Raw genomic sequence first — 15,320 nt, forward strand, 5'->3', positions numbered from 1 at the left:
TTGACGAATGTGACTGTACTTCATTTTTGATGGAAAGCTCCTGTAATTTCTAATCAGCTATCACTTTTCTGATGCTCTTGAAACAGGTTAATTATGTGTACAAATGAAGAGGATCTTCACAGACAAGCTGAATGGAATGGTAAAGGATCTCTTTCAAGGCAGAAACTAATGGATAGACTTCAATGTAAGTGGAAGATAGTTGATTGTACAGTCGACTCCCAATAACTCGAACCCTCACTAACTCGAACCTCACGCTAACTGAACCAATTTTCCTTTCCCTTCAGGTCATTTTCTATATAATTTTACCCTCGATAACTCGAACTCCCGATAAATCGATCCTTTTTTAATTTCCCTTGAAGGCTCGAGTTATCGGAAGTCGACTGTATTTACTTGATGTGTTGTGGTTCAAAATTTTTTTACTTTAAAATTTTTTAAACCAGTTTGATTTTTTTTCCCTTTGTCTCAGATCATGGTAATGAATACTGCACAAAGGAAAATAAAATTAAACTGGCTTGAAAATTTTTAAACCAAAACAAATTTTAAACCACACCATATACAATGTACCTAGTGTACATTATAAAGTAACAGGTTTTTCAAAGAGCAAGGGGCTTAAGAAGCCTATGTCATTAGTCAGAATTTTTTCCTCTGAGATTTGATATGTTGTTACGCTTGTGACTTACACTTATTTATTCACAAAAGTTGTTTAGTCAGGTTTGTTTTGGAAAAAATTCTCACAGTATATGGACAGGTTTCTCTCTCCCCTTACATTGAGTTTGTGTCTGTGAAAAAGCCTTTGTTCAAATTAAACCTGAACAACTAACTTCCCTGGTGGAATATCCCCTTATTTTAGCCAATATGGCATATGGCCCGATCATTGGCTAAGTATCAGGTAACATTCCATGCAATTTTGCAGGATCATTGTTAAACACTGTAAATGCTCGAATTAACACCCGGGCATCATGCAATTTTGCAGGATCATTGTTAAACACTGTAAATGCTCGAATTAACACCCGGGCATTTATTTAATTTTCTGGGTAGAGAGGAAGGGGGGGGGGGGGGGCTAATTTGAAAGGGGTGCTAATTTTGTTTTTCAGTAGGCCTTATCACGGTTTTTGACACCATTTTGATGAGTAGCCAAACAGGCTTGAAATAACAGTGTTTGTATGGAAATCTGATGTCAAATTATTTTCATGAAACATTGCTTCTGAAAAATTCATGAATTGGAAACTCTTGGCACTAGGAAAAGGATTTTAAGAAAAAAATTGGAGGGATGTAGCTGTGACCGAAAGTGTCCAGTCATGTTTTGAGGTTTCCATACATTTCCCTGTATTTTTTTTAAGTAGCAGGTCATGGCTGGTTCGCTATACAGACAAATGTAACCACATTGACGGTCCAAAACCCTGAACTTGGAAATTTTTAACGAGGAGTTGCCCGGTTGCCTCCATACTGAATACAGACCTGTACTTTATTTTGCAAATTCAATAATACTAATTATTTTTTTCCTTTTTTTGTTACAGCATTTTTACCTGCATCTGTGATGCTACCTCCACATCGACTCCGAACATTATTAAACCAAGCAATTGAGCTGCAAAAAGAAAGATGTCCATATCATAATACTAAACTTGAAGTTGGGATGCACTCTTTCTCTCTACTTAGTGATCATATTTGTTCAAGGTTTGGATTGGAAATCATGTGAACATACATGTACAGTTGTTTCCCTTTGAAATAATACTGTTCAACAGCAATATATAGGGGCTTTTTATACTTCTGCATTCTCAAACTTCAGGTCTTTTAAGGTGGCTGAACACAGTTTGCGCGCTTTACAGATTCTGTTAGTGATGCTATTAAGCGCGCGCTAGGGTTGTGGTAAGCAAATACTATCGATCCCTCGATTTTATACCAAATGGATCACAGAGGTAAGCTTTGCTCTTAGAATAACACAGTTTCTCATTTGTAAATCCTTCTTCTTTATTTATCGCCTAACAAAGAAAGTGAGTTCACAATGAGCATTTCGTGAAATTTGACAAAACAGTAGTTTACTAAAAGCGTAACTCACCTACAAACCAAAACAAAATCTAACAGAGGGTATCTTCAAAAAACATTAAAGTGCAAAACCAACATTTACAGGAGATCTCTAGCAGTATCACTATGTCAGTATTTTGTGAGTTTTTCTGGATACAAAAAATGGAAAAAATCTAATGAGTGCATTTTCTAAAAATTAAGGAAAACCATTATTTGTGGATGGTTAATAGCTTGCTGCATTGCCATGGCAACGGCACCTTGCTCAACGAGAAGTATCAAAATTTATTCCTTCTTAGTTAATCTTACACCATGCTAATTTCGGGTACTCAGAAGTACATAGTTTTCAAATAATGTCTACTAACACCTGTTTACTGGAAAACTGTGTTCGGCCACCTTAAAGGACCCTAGTCAGCCTCCGCCATTTTCGATGCCATTGAAATTATTGATATTACACGATGAAGCGAAATCTTATTGCTTTACTGTAAGTTGTGTTCCTGAAACTATGTTTCATTATCTTTAGTAGTTTCACAGTGATTTCTTTCATTTCGACATGCTCCGAATAAAATATAATAGCCAAACTCTCGCGTATAAACAAAAACAAAGTTGTGGCTGACTAGGGCCCTTTAAGTGTAGTCTAAAAACTTACCTTTTAAGCATTATTTTAGTGAATAATTATTTTTGTTATACCTTGATATATTTTTGATTTGGGTTTTTTTACCCTTCATTGTAAAGCACCTTAGGGCTTTTGGATAGGGTGCTTTAAAAATTATTATTATTATTATTATTATTATTATTATTATTATTATTATTATTAACTTGTTCAACTAATTTATCAAACACAAGACACAGTGTTTCATCACATATCAAACACCGAGAAGAGAGTTGAAAATACCACGCATAGCGGAGTATTTTTGACAAACTTCAAAGTTTTTTATATTGTGATGAAACGTTGTGACGAGTGTTTGATATAACTTCTGAAACAAACTGATTTTGAAGGGGAAATTAAGTATGCAAAAACGAGGAGTTTTCCTCAAATATCCAAACACATCATGGAGCATGATTTCCTTTGTCTTTGGCTTTTGAATTATCAATGAGTTTGAGAACATCAGACTTTTTTACTGTTCTTATGCCTACAACTCGTATCATTAAAAACTGGAAAATGCAATTCCAGATTTTTGATTGGCTTAGCATGCATGGGATGCAAGCTATTGTTACCATTTTCATTATAGCATTCTTATTATATGTGTAATTCTATTTGTGTTCTTTTTAGGGACGACTTTCCATGTGAAACAAAATACACGTTAACAGAACACTGTGATGAGGTAAAATATCTTATACTGATATCAATAGCAACTATTAATTTTAATTATTTGTTGTAAGTTGTTTCTCTATTACATCTGTGAGTCAGAAAATTTAGATCTGTTGTCTTGTTCCAGTGCAGGTGGTTTCCTCTAACTGATGGGAGAACAGAAAAATTAGTCATTTACAGTAAATTAAAATGTTGACTGGATTATTGTTTGTTGTTGTAGGTCTGGTTTCTTAGGTTTTCTCACAATGGATCAAAACTGGCTACTGGATCAAGAGACGGCACTGTTATCATTTGGGATGTTACAGTAAGCAAGTCATGTCCACCTATGAAATGCTCTTACTTAACAGTGCTCCAATTAGTAAATAAATCTCCTCAGGCAGCTTGTACATATAATTATTGAAGGATGATAATGCACAAGGCTGAAAGATTGTCTAATGAACAGTTGGCTGATAAGCGAAGCTTTAAGGGCTCCTGTGAAATGAGGACAATCTTTAAGCCGAAGGCATTGTCATGAATCTGGTATAACAACAAACCAGAAAGAAGTTTGTTTATTTAAAAACCCTGCAATTAATTTCTGAAATGTGTGCACTTTACGTTGAAAAAGACAAAACAGCTAGCTACAGTATGATTTGAGGCAAATAAATGCAAGCTTAACTAGTTTACTGCATTTATTGAACTACAACTAAGACGCAAAACTGTGATGCTCTTTCTTTAGTTTACTTGTCAAAAAAATTCAGGCAACTGTTATTCAATCGAATGTCTGTTATTGTTTGGTAACCGTTGTCTGATTTTGTAAGGTGTGATCTATGTTTTGTCCAATGAGAACGTGTGGAAATTAATCAGTGGGTTATAACATGCCATATTGCTGTACATAATTTGCATACTCTATTGTGTGCATACAGTCCTGTGTATAGTCTTTATATTTGATAGGATGTGCCGGACTCAAGACTAACTTTTTGGCTCACCAGCCCAATGGCTAGTACTGTAACAGGTCTGATTTCACTAACCAAAGCAAACTTTTCATTGACATGACAGGAAGCAGATTCTGCCATTTGTCGTTTTCATAACAGGAAAACTCAGAAAAGTGAATAATTTGTGTTTCCTTTGTAGCTGTTTCAACAGTGAAGTCTGTGAAATCCGCTAACAGTCTTTGTTTTGATTAGTTTCTCTTCTCTCAATTTGCGTGAATAATTTTCATTTTAACTCATGAATGCGCGCTTTTGCAATGAATGAGTTTTAATTATGTGGGCAAATTGTCACTCGCTCACTCACTTGATCTGTTGTAAACTTGTAAAATTGTCGTCCAAGTCAACAAGGATTTCGTGCAAAATGGAGAAAATACGATGGAGAAACATCTGACGGTGTTCCCTGTTCATTCACATATATTTGTTTGGAGGTCCGAAGTAGTTTGACCATTAAAATCGTAGCGCCATGGGTGCGAGATAGTTCCACACCCTCCACAACTATGAATACAAAAATTAATCTCTCCTTTAGGAGTCCTGGACATGTTGTCTAGTGGAATGTTGTGCTGATTTAGAAGTAACGGTTCCCAGGTTCGATTCCTGAGATAACGGAGAAATTTTTTTTTCTTTTTTCTTTTTCTTTTCCGCCTTTGAAAGCCAACCACTCCAAAGGCTCCAAACAATTTTCAAAATTAAAACTTTCTTAAAAAATACAAAACTATTCAAGGAACTCGATCTTGCTGAGGGGAACGGCTAAAAATCTAAGTGGCGTAGGATCGGATGGGGAATAAAAATGTGTGTGAGGTCCCTTATTAAGCCTTTATGTTTTGAGTCCTAGGCCAACCAAATACAATGCGAACAATGTTTTACACCTTGCCACTATTTACTTCTGCATTCACACGCAGGAACCTTTGATTGTTTGACCTTGAAGTGCTTTACAATTTTTACTAGCCAAAATGGCTAGTGAAAGAGCAAAACTTGATAGTCAAAACAGTGTGGCTAGTTGGCTACCGTTGGTCTCGTGCCCTGGTGTTTTCATGCAGGCATTTGTAAAATTGTCGTGCCATATGTCGCCTTTTGGCAGAAATGACATATTAAAGGGTTTAGTAATTTGACTTATTTTGTGAAGGGGTGATTTTAAAAGACGCAAACATTGTCAACCATTAAGTCAAGTTGTGAGACACTGTTTTGCAGACCTGAGTCAGCAACTTTCTCATGCATTTATAAGAGATTACTAGTACAAGTTTAAGGATGGTTTTAAAATGGGTTTAACACTTGCTTCAGCATTATCTAGTTTGTTTAAACAGGTCATTCAGCATTGTCAAAAGTGTTAAAAAAATATTGAAGATATTAAAGCGTGTTGAAACACAAAATAATATAGACAGGGACATGAAAGAAAATGCAGATGAAGAGACATAAGATCCCAGTATCTTTGGTATCCCTATGTCATGTCTTGGTTTGTTGTATTGTTTTGCACAGGATGGTGAACCCAAACACCTTAGAACAATAGAAGGCCATTCATATGGAGTTGGACATTTAGCCTGGAGCCCAGACGACACATATCTCATAGCTTGTGGTCCTGAGGATTGTTCTGAATTGTGGATCTGGAATACAGAGGTTTGAAACATATGGAGTGGATTTGTAAGATGAGTCTTGTGGGAAAACCTATACAGCATGGAACCTTTTCAGGCCGAAAAGCATCTTAGTTTATAAGAAGAAAAAGTTATTTTCAATTCCTCCAACATTAAGGGATCAATTTCATCCAGAGACCTAAAAGACACTAGGTTTGACTCTGGCAACAGAGGAGTGGAAAATTAGGATATGTTACTGAGGTCAAACAAACATGGCAGTAAAGTTTTACCTAACTCTTTTTGCTCCTGGTTTCGCTGCAATGAACAACACGTGGGGTTCAACAGGGGGCATGTTTCCAATGGAGTAAAAGACCTATTAACTATTAACCTATTACCTATTACCCATTAACAATTAAGTATTGATCTACATTGTATTAACAGGATATTAATAAATTTTTTATGCAGTAGCTATTGAAACTTTCAATAGTTGAGCAAACTGTTGTGATTGTTATCCAGAGTTGAGTTTGTCATCAGTGCATATTGCTGTGGGAACTTTCACAATCGAGATATATTTATTTAATAGTTTAATGTATTGTTACCCTCCTATTGAAAATCTCCATGTCTGTAATCAGACAACAAAATTATAAGATTTTATGGCAAATTATTTTTGAACCTCACACCAGACTTGGTCTTGGACAGAACTCAAGGTGCTTGTAAGAACTGCATCAAATTAGGGAAAAAAAAATAAACACATACTCAACATAATTTGTTATATTTTATAATATTGCAAATGTCGATGATTGATAAACAGGCAAACAGGAACTAAAAAAATGTTGCCTGTCCCTTTGGATTGCTTCTTGGTCGAGCAAAATGTGTATTTGTTTGACATTCACAGACAGGAGAGCTGAAATGTAGAATGAATCAAGCGACAGATGATAGCCTTACTTGCTGTGCTTGGAATCCTGACGGCAAGAAATTTTACACTGGTGGCAAAAGAGGACAGTTTTATCAATGTGTAAGTTTTGAACTTCTGCTTCTGGTTATTTGCAAAGGAAAGAATAAGTAAAAAAATCAAAATAACAAGCAGCATTTATTCCAGAGTGCAGAATTGCAGGATCACTGCAAAGAAAATTACTTGATTGTATTGGTGCATAAATTTTAGAGACGCGCTAAAAGTGGGCCGATACCAGTTTTTCAAATCGATCCGATACGAGTACGATATTCACCGATATTTGGCATTTTTTCGATATCGACATCGATACCGATATTGTGACGTCATCATCAGCCAAGACTTTTCTGTGATGTTATCATCTACACTCAAAGACTCTTAATGGATGGTAAACATCTAAATGGAACACAGCCATAACAACAGTATTTCGACTGTAATTTTTGTGATACTTCCTTCGAGCACAGTGCAACAGCTCGTGTATTTGTTTTGAATTCTGATTGGTTCATTGCGCTGTTTATGTCTGTTGTGATTGGTCATAGTAATTACTTTGTTTTTGGTTTTACGACACTCAGTTGAATCGAAAACCGCTCTTATTATTTTATGTTCATTTCAGGATCTTCTTGTTAACCTCTGCAAGACCCAATGTTTTAACAAGTTGATGCCATTATTTCTCTATAGGATTTAGATGGAAATGTGTTGGAATCGTGGGAAGGTGTTAGAGTTACCGGGCTTCACTGTTTAAATGGTGGCAAAACAGTTCTGGCTGCAGATACACACAACAGAGTTAGAGCTTACAATTTCGACGAATTAAATGATAATAACTTGTAAGTATGTGTAAAACAACAACAGCAGCAACAGTTAAAGGGAGGGGTTCACATTTCAGCGCTTGTGCATGAATTTTTTCTCTTTCGTATCAACTTTATGACCTTAAAAATCCCACTCACATGTACTTCAGTAATCACATTCTATAATTAGTCCAAGCAAAATGACTGATGACCAAAATTCAAAGAAAATGCAAGCGGATTGTACTCATATTGTCGATATTGAATTTAGTGTGACCCGTAGGATTTATTCCACGGTTGATGTGTTTGCAGTTATTTGCATGCGAAATAACGCAATCGTATGAAAAAATTACCACCCGAGTTACCTATTCCCTTCCGAATGGTTCATAAACAACGAATTAAATTGGGTCGTAGCGAGCAAAGGCGAAAAAGTATTTTGATTCATGCCGATGACATGCACAGAACCGTGAACCCCTCCCTTTTAAACATCATTACAAAGGCTATGAAGTGATACTTGCTCCTTTTGGACCGACTTCACAACCTTCTATAATACTTTAAGCTGGATGGTACTATGTTTAGGTATTCATAGCTTTAATTATACATTTTATAAGAACGTCTAATTTTGCGGTCGCGGCTGATCCGAAACTGAATTCTCTTATTTGTTTTTTTTATTTAAACGTTCTTAGCATGTTCTTGAGTTACCTGGTATAGAATTTCCGAAAACCAATATGAATTTCACCAGCAAACATAAAAAAAAGACCATTATGCGCTATATCATCAAATTCCTTTGACATTTGTGCACGTTGTTACTGCATGTTTTAAGCTCAATTCAAAAGCGGGTGCAGAACTGATTAAAATTGTTTTATCTCTTAGTCTTATCTTGGGTACGTTCTTAGCGTGTTCTTAAAATCTGGGTCAATTTCAACCTCAACGTCCTTATAAAAACGGTTCTTATATTAAAAAAATAAACAAAAACAAAAAGCTTAGCCTTAGGACATACGGAAATGGCGCAGGAATCAACTGACGGTAAACAGGAAGCCCACATTTTCTGCTGCTTTCTGAACGAAGCAATGTATAATTTACCGTTAGATATTTCAACTGGAATGTCCAGTTTTGTTTCAGTTTTTTTATGCTTTTGTTTTGTTAAGAGTAAGCTCTTCGTTCCTCTGTGAGTGATCTTCAACTTCAATGTTTTGTCCAAGACTATCGTGTGTTTATTAATCCCACTGCTGTTCCTGTTAAATCTACAGAATACAAGAAGACCATTCGATCATGTCATTTTCTGTATCAGACAATGATCGACATGCACTTTTAAATGTAGCTTCACAGGTAAGGAATGTCTTTGAATCTGCTGTATAGTTCGCCTTGTTGTATACAGTGAAATCTCGATTGTTCGAACCCTCTGCTTTTTCGAAACCTCCGAATCTTCGAACCAAAAGTAGTGATTCCCTTAGATTTGCGTTGGTCAGAATTTCACCCCCGATTTTTCGAACCAAATTCAGTTTCCGTAGGAGGTTCGAAAAATCGGTATTTCACTTTTTACCTGCGGGTATTGTTTGTATGAAGGCGGTTTTCTTATGCGCGAGAGCAAAAGTGTGGCAGCGGAGCTGCAAGAGAACTTTGCTCCTCCCCGTCTTCTCGCAGTACTCCTCTCACTTTGCCACCACCCAAACAAATCCATCAAGAAACACAGGCCATACTGTTTTTCAGAATAATCGTTACTTAATTATCTCTAAAAAATGCGTAGTCACCCCCAATTTTCTTTTTGCATTTCAATAGCCCTTGCTAAGATCAGCTTTCCCCGCATAGTCATAAACCACACAAAAATACTTCGTTATTAGTAGGCACCGTCCTCAACTGTTTTTTTTTTCGCAAGGGACTTCATTTATGGGACGTGAAAGATAGAGTCTTAATCAGAAAATTTCAAGGTCCAAGACAGGAAAAGTACACAATATACTCGTGCTTTGGTGGCGTGAATCAAGACTTTCTCGCCAGCGGCAGCGAAGGTTAGTATTCAAACCAACATTTAATTTCTCTCTAAACCAGAGCTAAACCTAGAACTGGAATTGACAAGAGTTAACGTGGCTTCAAACTCTTTGAGAATAAAAAAAAAGTAAGTAAAGTAATTTATTTAATGTCAATAACACGGGAAGGGCTTGCCCATTCTCCCGAGCCAGAGGCTCAGGACAAAGTGCTTGACAATACTGGAATTTGAATTTGGAAATGTTGGTTTTTGAGGAGAGGGGAAAACCGGAGTACCCGCTGAAAAACCCCTCGGAGCAGGGACGAGAACCAACAACAAATTCAACCCACATATGACGCCGAGTACGGGAATCGAACCAGGGCCACAATGGTGGGATGCGAGTGCTCTCACCACTGCGCCATCTCTGCTCTCCTACACCAGAGTCGGTGAGTGCGCACGGGAGCTAAAACCTGGAAAGTAGAGATTTGGTCTGGCCAGGAGTATGAGTGTACCTTTAAACCCATTTAGCCCCAATATGATCGTATATGTATTCTCCCCATCGTTCTCAGTGTATTTCGTCTCGTACTGGTTGGGGGAATTTGTTTAAACATCAAAGTACCGTAAATGCTCAAATTAGCGCCCAGCTTCGAATTAGCGCCCCTCCTAAGGTTCAAAAGTTGTGATAAGCGCCCCCCCCCCCCCTTTTTTTGATGAAAAAGTCTTAAGAACGTTTCGAGTTCGCAAAAAGCAGTTTCCTATAAGGTTTTTGAATTTTTATGTCGCAGTTTGGTTTTAAATAGAAATAAAGATAGTGTCATTTTGAGGCTAAAAATTGATAAACGAAATAAGTGCCCCCCCCCCCCCCCCCCCTCGCCTTAGAAAATGTAATAAGCGCCCCGGGCGCTAATTCGAGCATTTACGGTAACTCATCTTTGGTGATCGTGTCCTTTTTTCCCATGACCGGTGTGTTTGATGAAGTAGGAGAAGTTAGGTACTGGTGAGAACTGGGGCTTAAAGGATTGATGACGTGCGTTCAATTTGGTCAAGCTCAGTGTACCATGGACCGGCTCTAAACACACACGTCCCAAAATATATTATTGCTTCGCTATTGAAAGCCAGTCTAAAGCCTACCGCACACTTCAGGAAAGAGCTGAGCAAGCTGCCTTGCAAGGCATCGCGAGGCAATCAGCTCAGCTGTTTCCTCTAGTGTGCGGTTGAATTTTCGTGAGAATTTCGCCTTGCGAAATCTCAAATATCAGACACAACAGATATTTTCCTCACGGCCCCCGCGAGGCGAAATACTCACGAAAACTCAACCGCACACTTGATGAAACAGCTGAGATAATCTCCTCGCAAGGCAGTTTGCTCAGTTCTTTCCTCAAGTGTGCGGCAGGCTTAAGAGAAACGCGTCCACTATGCGCATGCAAACAACAGCCTTCTGGGAGTACATTTTCAGCACTGTATCAAGCCCTTCTTGTTTGCTTTGCAGATCACAAGGTTTATATCTGGCATTCGAAACGCGAAAACCCAGTTGCGGTACTTAGTGGTCATACAAGAACTGTGAACTGTGTCAGTTGGAATTCAAAGGATCCCACTATGTTAGCTTCAGCCAGTGATGATGGCACTGTACGGGTATGGGGGCCAGTTTGTAGAAGTTCAAAATCAGGTACGCCTTCAGCGCTGTTTTGATGTGATTTTTGCGCCAGGCGATTTGAAAACCGATTTCAAACACGATTTCAAGTGGTCCGTGCGGTGAAGTAACAGCGGTTTTGTAATGACTTCTTGTAGCGAAATTGCTAGGCGCTAGTGAAGAGTTGAGTTGTATAAACCATACAGTCAAAAATCGGTAAAACGCAATGCTGCTATCATTCCCAGGGATAGTAACCAAAAAGCTATTTTGAGGGTAATTTGATTTCCAGCCTTAACGGGGAAAATGAACCTGCACTCAACTCAGTATTAAAAAAAAATGCCTAAAGTGTCATTTGCTTCAAAGCTAAACATGTTTTTCCCAAGCGTCATGAGTACAACTCTTCATGAAAACTTAGAATTTCTATTTTGATAAACAGCTATTAATTCTCGTGTCTTCCGTTTCTTGAAAAGAAAGCATTGATCGCGATACTAAACTAAATAATCAAGCGTAATATCGTCTCAAAATCGAAATTGGTTTACAATATTTTGTGCATGAGCGACGGAAAGTTGCACAAACAGGAACAAAAAAATATTCTTTTAAAGGAGAAAAAAACTAGAGAAAAAACAGAAAAAGAAAACGAAAGAAAAATCCCGTTCCGGTTTTCGTGAAGCCTGTCCTCTCAGTGTACGGCTCTTCACCCACATGCAGAAATGGAGACAGGATATTCGGCAAGTTATCTAGGGCCTTGATTACATGGAAGTGGAAGATCCTAGCACTAGGAAGATCCTAGAAGGCGAGACAACTTTTCGTTTGGTTTACATGCAGAAATTTCGGTCGGGGTGGTTACCAAGTGGAGAAGGAAAAGAAGAAAAATTGTCGGCCTTTAGCAGCTGAACGCCCGGCCGCCGCCATGTTTTTGTTTGTTTGTTTGTTTGTTTGTTTCTTGTCCCTAGTACTAGGACCTTCCCAGCGAAGGTCGTTTACATGGTGCTAGGATTTTCTAATCTCTCAGCTAGGAAGATCCTATCGCAAGGAAGATCCTAGCGCTAGGGCCAAGTACAAACTTTTGCATGTAAACTGAATACAGAAAACATATGGCGCTAGGATTATCCGCCTTCTAGGATCTTCCTCCCTCTTTTCGTTGGTCTAGCATCCTATTTGGGGAGGGGTGGGGGAGTTCAGTTCTCTATCCGGATAATGGAGCTTGTTAACCGTTGCTATCTTTCCTGTCATTCTGCAGGTCGTGGAAGCACAGCTGTGTAACAAAATTGGGGGACATTTTTTGTAAATTTGGTCGTGGGATGCTTGCTATGGTGTTGAATTTGTAATATACCTTCTTGTTTCTTTCTTAATGCTTCCATCTAAATCTTGGCTTATCGTCTTCTTGTGTCGCCTTTCCTTAACCTTGTGCCAAATGAGCTGCTTGGAGTAGAATGTCCGTTTTTAAGAAGATTCGTGTGAAGTGAGTGTGCTCCTTCACACTCCTGTGGAGCAGTCAAGTGTAACGTGGAGAAAGTTGCCAAATGTCTCCCGCCAGAATCAGGAGTATCTCTTTGACCAACAATAGGCCATTTCCGAGTTGCTGTGAACCTCACTATGAAAGCGAGGCTAAGTGCAAAACTTTCCATATGAAAATTAGTTTTGTTCGAATATGAATGAAAACTACTTTTCATAACAAAAACTTTGCACTTAGCCTCGCTTCCATAATGAGGTTCAAAGCAACTCGGAAATAGTCTGTTTGGGCGATGGCACGAGAACGCCACAAAGGAAGGGTTTATTGAGCAAAACAATGGCTCTGCACGTACGTATGAATTTCGGTACATTTCTTTGCCGTCCTCTGCAATATAGAAAAAAGATAGTGAAATGGCCAAATTCAAGGCTTTGTGGAGAACGTGAGCAGACGGCGGTGAATTTTTCTTTCTCTTTCTTAACTTGAACGCCGTTCCTACCAATTCAGTTCCTGAATAGTTCAACTTCTTTGTACAAGCTAGTTGAGCGAGTTGGAATAATCACAAAATAGCACAAAAATTGAATTGAATTTTTATTTTCAATGTTTTCTTGGTATTGCCATCGTCAGTACTTAAGTTTGCTAGTACTGTATTGCTACAGTCGTCAAACTCTTAGCAGATTGATAAACAGGCGAAAATACTCTGGAGGGAAATATCGCAAACTACACTTCGAAAGGCACTTCACCACAACTTTCGGACAAATTCAAAGGTGAGAACCGCTTTGTCAATGTCAACAAAAAGCCGCACAGAAAAGTGCTGAAGGATGGATTTCATTTTAAGGGCCACAATCATTTTAGGATTTTAGCCACAGACTCAAAAGTTAGAAACACTTTGGTTCATCTCAGTTGGTTTCATTTGAATGGTCACAATTTAGGATTCCATCTATAGATCCACCTTATATATACAGCATAATGAACAGCACACCAGGAAGGTTCTACTCAGTAGCTTTCATTTGAATGGTCACACTTTAGGATTTCATCCTCAGACTCAAGAGTTAGAGTTATCTTGTATAACATGGACGCTATTGAATAACAGAGCAGGAAGCCTTTGACATGCTGTCGTTGCATTTTAACACGAGGGAAAGGTAAAAACGAGGGAGTTATGGTGACAACTCTTGCTTGATGTTTTGGCAAAATACAACGTGTTACACTTTAGTTTTATAAACTATGCGGACGGTCCAAGTTTTAAAATCCCACTTTTGATTTTCCGCTACTCCATAGATGGAAAAGGGATAAGAAAAGGTATTTTCTAGTAACTCCTTTATCGTCTTTGTTGTGTTTCTTGCGTTTTTCAGCTCGGCATGCAAAAATGTCGCTAAGCCAGGGTTCTTTGTCGAACAACTTTTTTTTGTCATTTTATCCAGATTCTTGTCTATTTCTAAGCTTTTTTTCCTTACCTCCTCGCTTGTATCTATTCGTTTTTTACGCCTTTGATTAGTGAAAGCAAATATATATAAAATAGGAGTATTTAATTTATGCTACGATAGCAATAAAAATGACGGTTTTGAAAATACTTGTGGTTTGATTTTTCAAAAGTTGCGCTGTTAGCAGAGATTCCTTGGTCGCCCTTTTTGCCGGTGGTCGAATAACAAGGACAACAAGGGCGAAAGGAACCTCACCATGCAGGGTGGTCAAAAGCCAGACTTGACTGAGTGTTTCATCTGCGATTTATACTATTTCCCATCCTCGGAGAGCCAGGGGCAGTAAGTCGGGTGGAAGAGATTTTCGTGGGCGAAAGTTTACTGTAAGAACGGGAGAGCCCCTGGGCAATTACTCTTACCGAACCAGTTCCAGAAGCATTTGAATTCCCCGAGTTTGATTGGCCAGAAAAATCAAAAGCAGGGAATTCAAATGCTTCTGCATGAAACTAATTTCCCAGGGGCTCTCCCGTTCTTACAGTAAACTTTCGCCCACGAAAATCTCTTCCACCCGACTAACTGCCCCTGGGTCTCCGAGGATGACTATTTCCGTGAAATACAAGGTGTATGGAAGTCGGACCATGCGATGTTCGTTTTTATGGACGGAGAAGGCGAGGTAGTGGTGGGGGGGCGGGGAGGAGGAGGCGGACTTCTCACGTGCATCAACGTTTTCTGGGGGCGCACGTTGGACACGATTTATAGCCAACGCGGCATTTGGGTGATTTCCCATGGCCGCTAATTAACTAAGCAAATCAAAACTTTGGAATTGGATCCAGTTTTTCATAAAAATAGGATATAGTCCCTGTAAGCACGGCCGTTGTTTCACCCACCGCTGTGAAACGAAAGCCTGGAAAAGGCGTCTGTTCTAACAGGCTTTCTGATTGGCTAGCTCGGGTTTTTATTTGTTGCTCACCTCCCAGCATTGTTTAAGATTTTCATTCGCAGTTTTTTTTTTCCATAAATGCACTCTAAGCCCTGGATATGTTCTTACTATGTTCTCAATTTTGGTCTATCAGCCTGGGCGTTCTTATATGAAAAAGGTTCTCATAGAGTATGAGAAATAAAGTAGAAGTGACTATTTTATCTAAAATATGCGCATACTGAAGTTTTCGTTGTTTCCGCTTTCAAATGTGGCATGAGTTTAAAGTTGGACCTGAACCAGAGTACAAAAAATCATTCCTCCTTTTTTAAACGGGTCAACCAAAAA

At 38.5% G+C, this 15,320-nt stretch overlaps 1 protein-coding gene and 1 long non-coding RNA gene across 2 annotated transcripts in view; one reads left to right on the forward strand and one right to left on the reverse strand.

The window, feature by feature from the left end:
* The window catches only part of LOC146482428 (uncharacterized), an 89,440-nt gene extending 86,638 nt beyond the window's left edge, over positions 1–2,802 (reverse strand). Inside the window, exon 1 of the long non-coding RNA XR_014864147.1 lies at positions 2,426–2,802. This is a non-coding gene — a long non-coding RNA (uncharacterized LOC146482428). The remainder of the gene's footprint in view (positions 1–2,425) is intronic.
* Positions 1–14,208, forward strand: part of LOC146482435 (WD repeat-containing protein 26-like) — a 17,363-nt gene extending 3,155 nt beyond the window's left edge. Inside the window, exons 5-15 of the mRNA XM_085107280.1 lie at positions 87–184; positions 1,518–1,674; positions 3,293–3,344; positions 3,552–3,635; positions 5,773–5,910; positions 6,760–6,879; positions 7,492–7,637; positions 8,846–8,924; positions 9,472–9,601; positions 11,048–11,224; positions 12,429–14,208. Of these exons, the coding sequence (XP_084963406.1) occupies positions 87–184; positions 1,518–1,674; positions 3,293–3,344; positions 3,552–3,635; positions 5,773–5,910; positions 6,760–6,879; positions 7,492–7,637; positions 8,846–8,924; positions 9,472–9,601; positions 11,048–11,224; positions 12,429–12,451 (1,204 nt within the window). The 3' untranslated portion in view covers positions 12,452–14,208. The remainder of the gene's footprint in view (positions 1–86; positions 185–1,517; positions 1,675–3,292; positions 3,345–3,551; positions 3,636–5,772; positions 5,911–6,759; positions 6,880–7,491; positions 7,638–8,845; positions 8,925–9,471; positions 9,602–11,047; positions 11,225–12,428) is intronic.
* Positions 14,209–15,320: the final 1,112 nt, after the last annotated feature.

The sequence above is a fragment of the Pavona decussata genome, unplaced genomic scaffold (assembly GCF_977016875.1).
Source record: "Pavona decussata unplaced genomic scaffold, jaPavDecu1.1 SCAFFOLD_46, whole genome shotgun sequence".
NCBI lineage: Eukaryota > Metazoa > Cnidaria > Anthozoa > Scleractinia > Agariciidae > Pavona > Pavona decussata.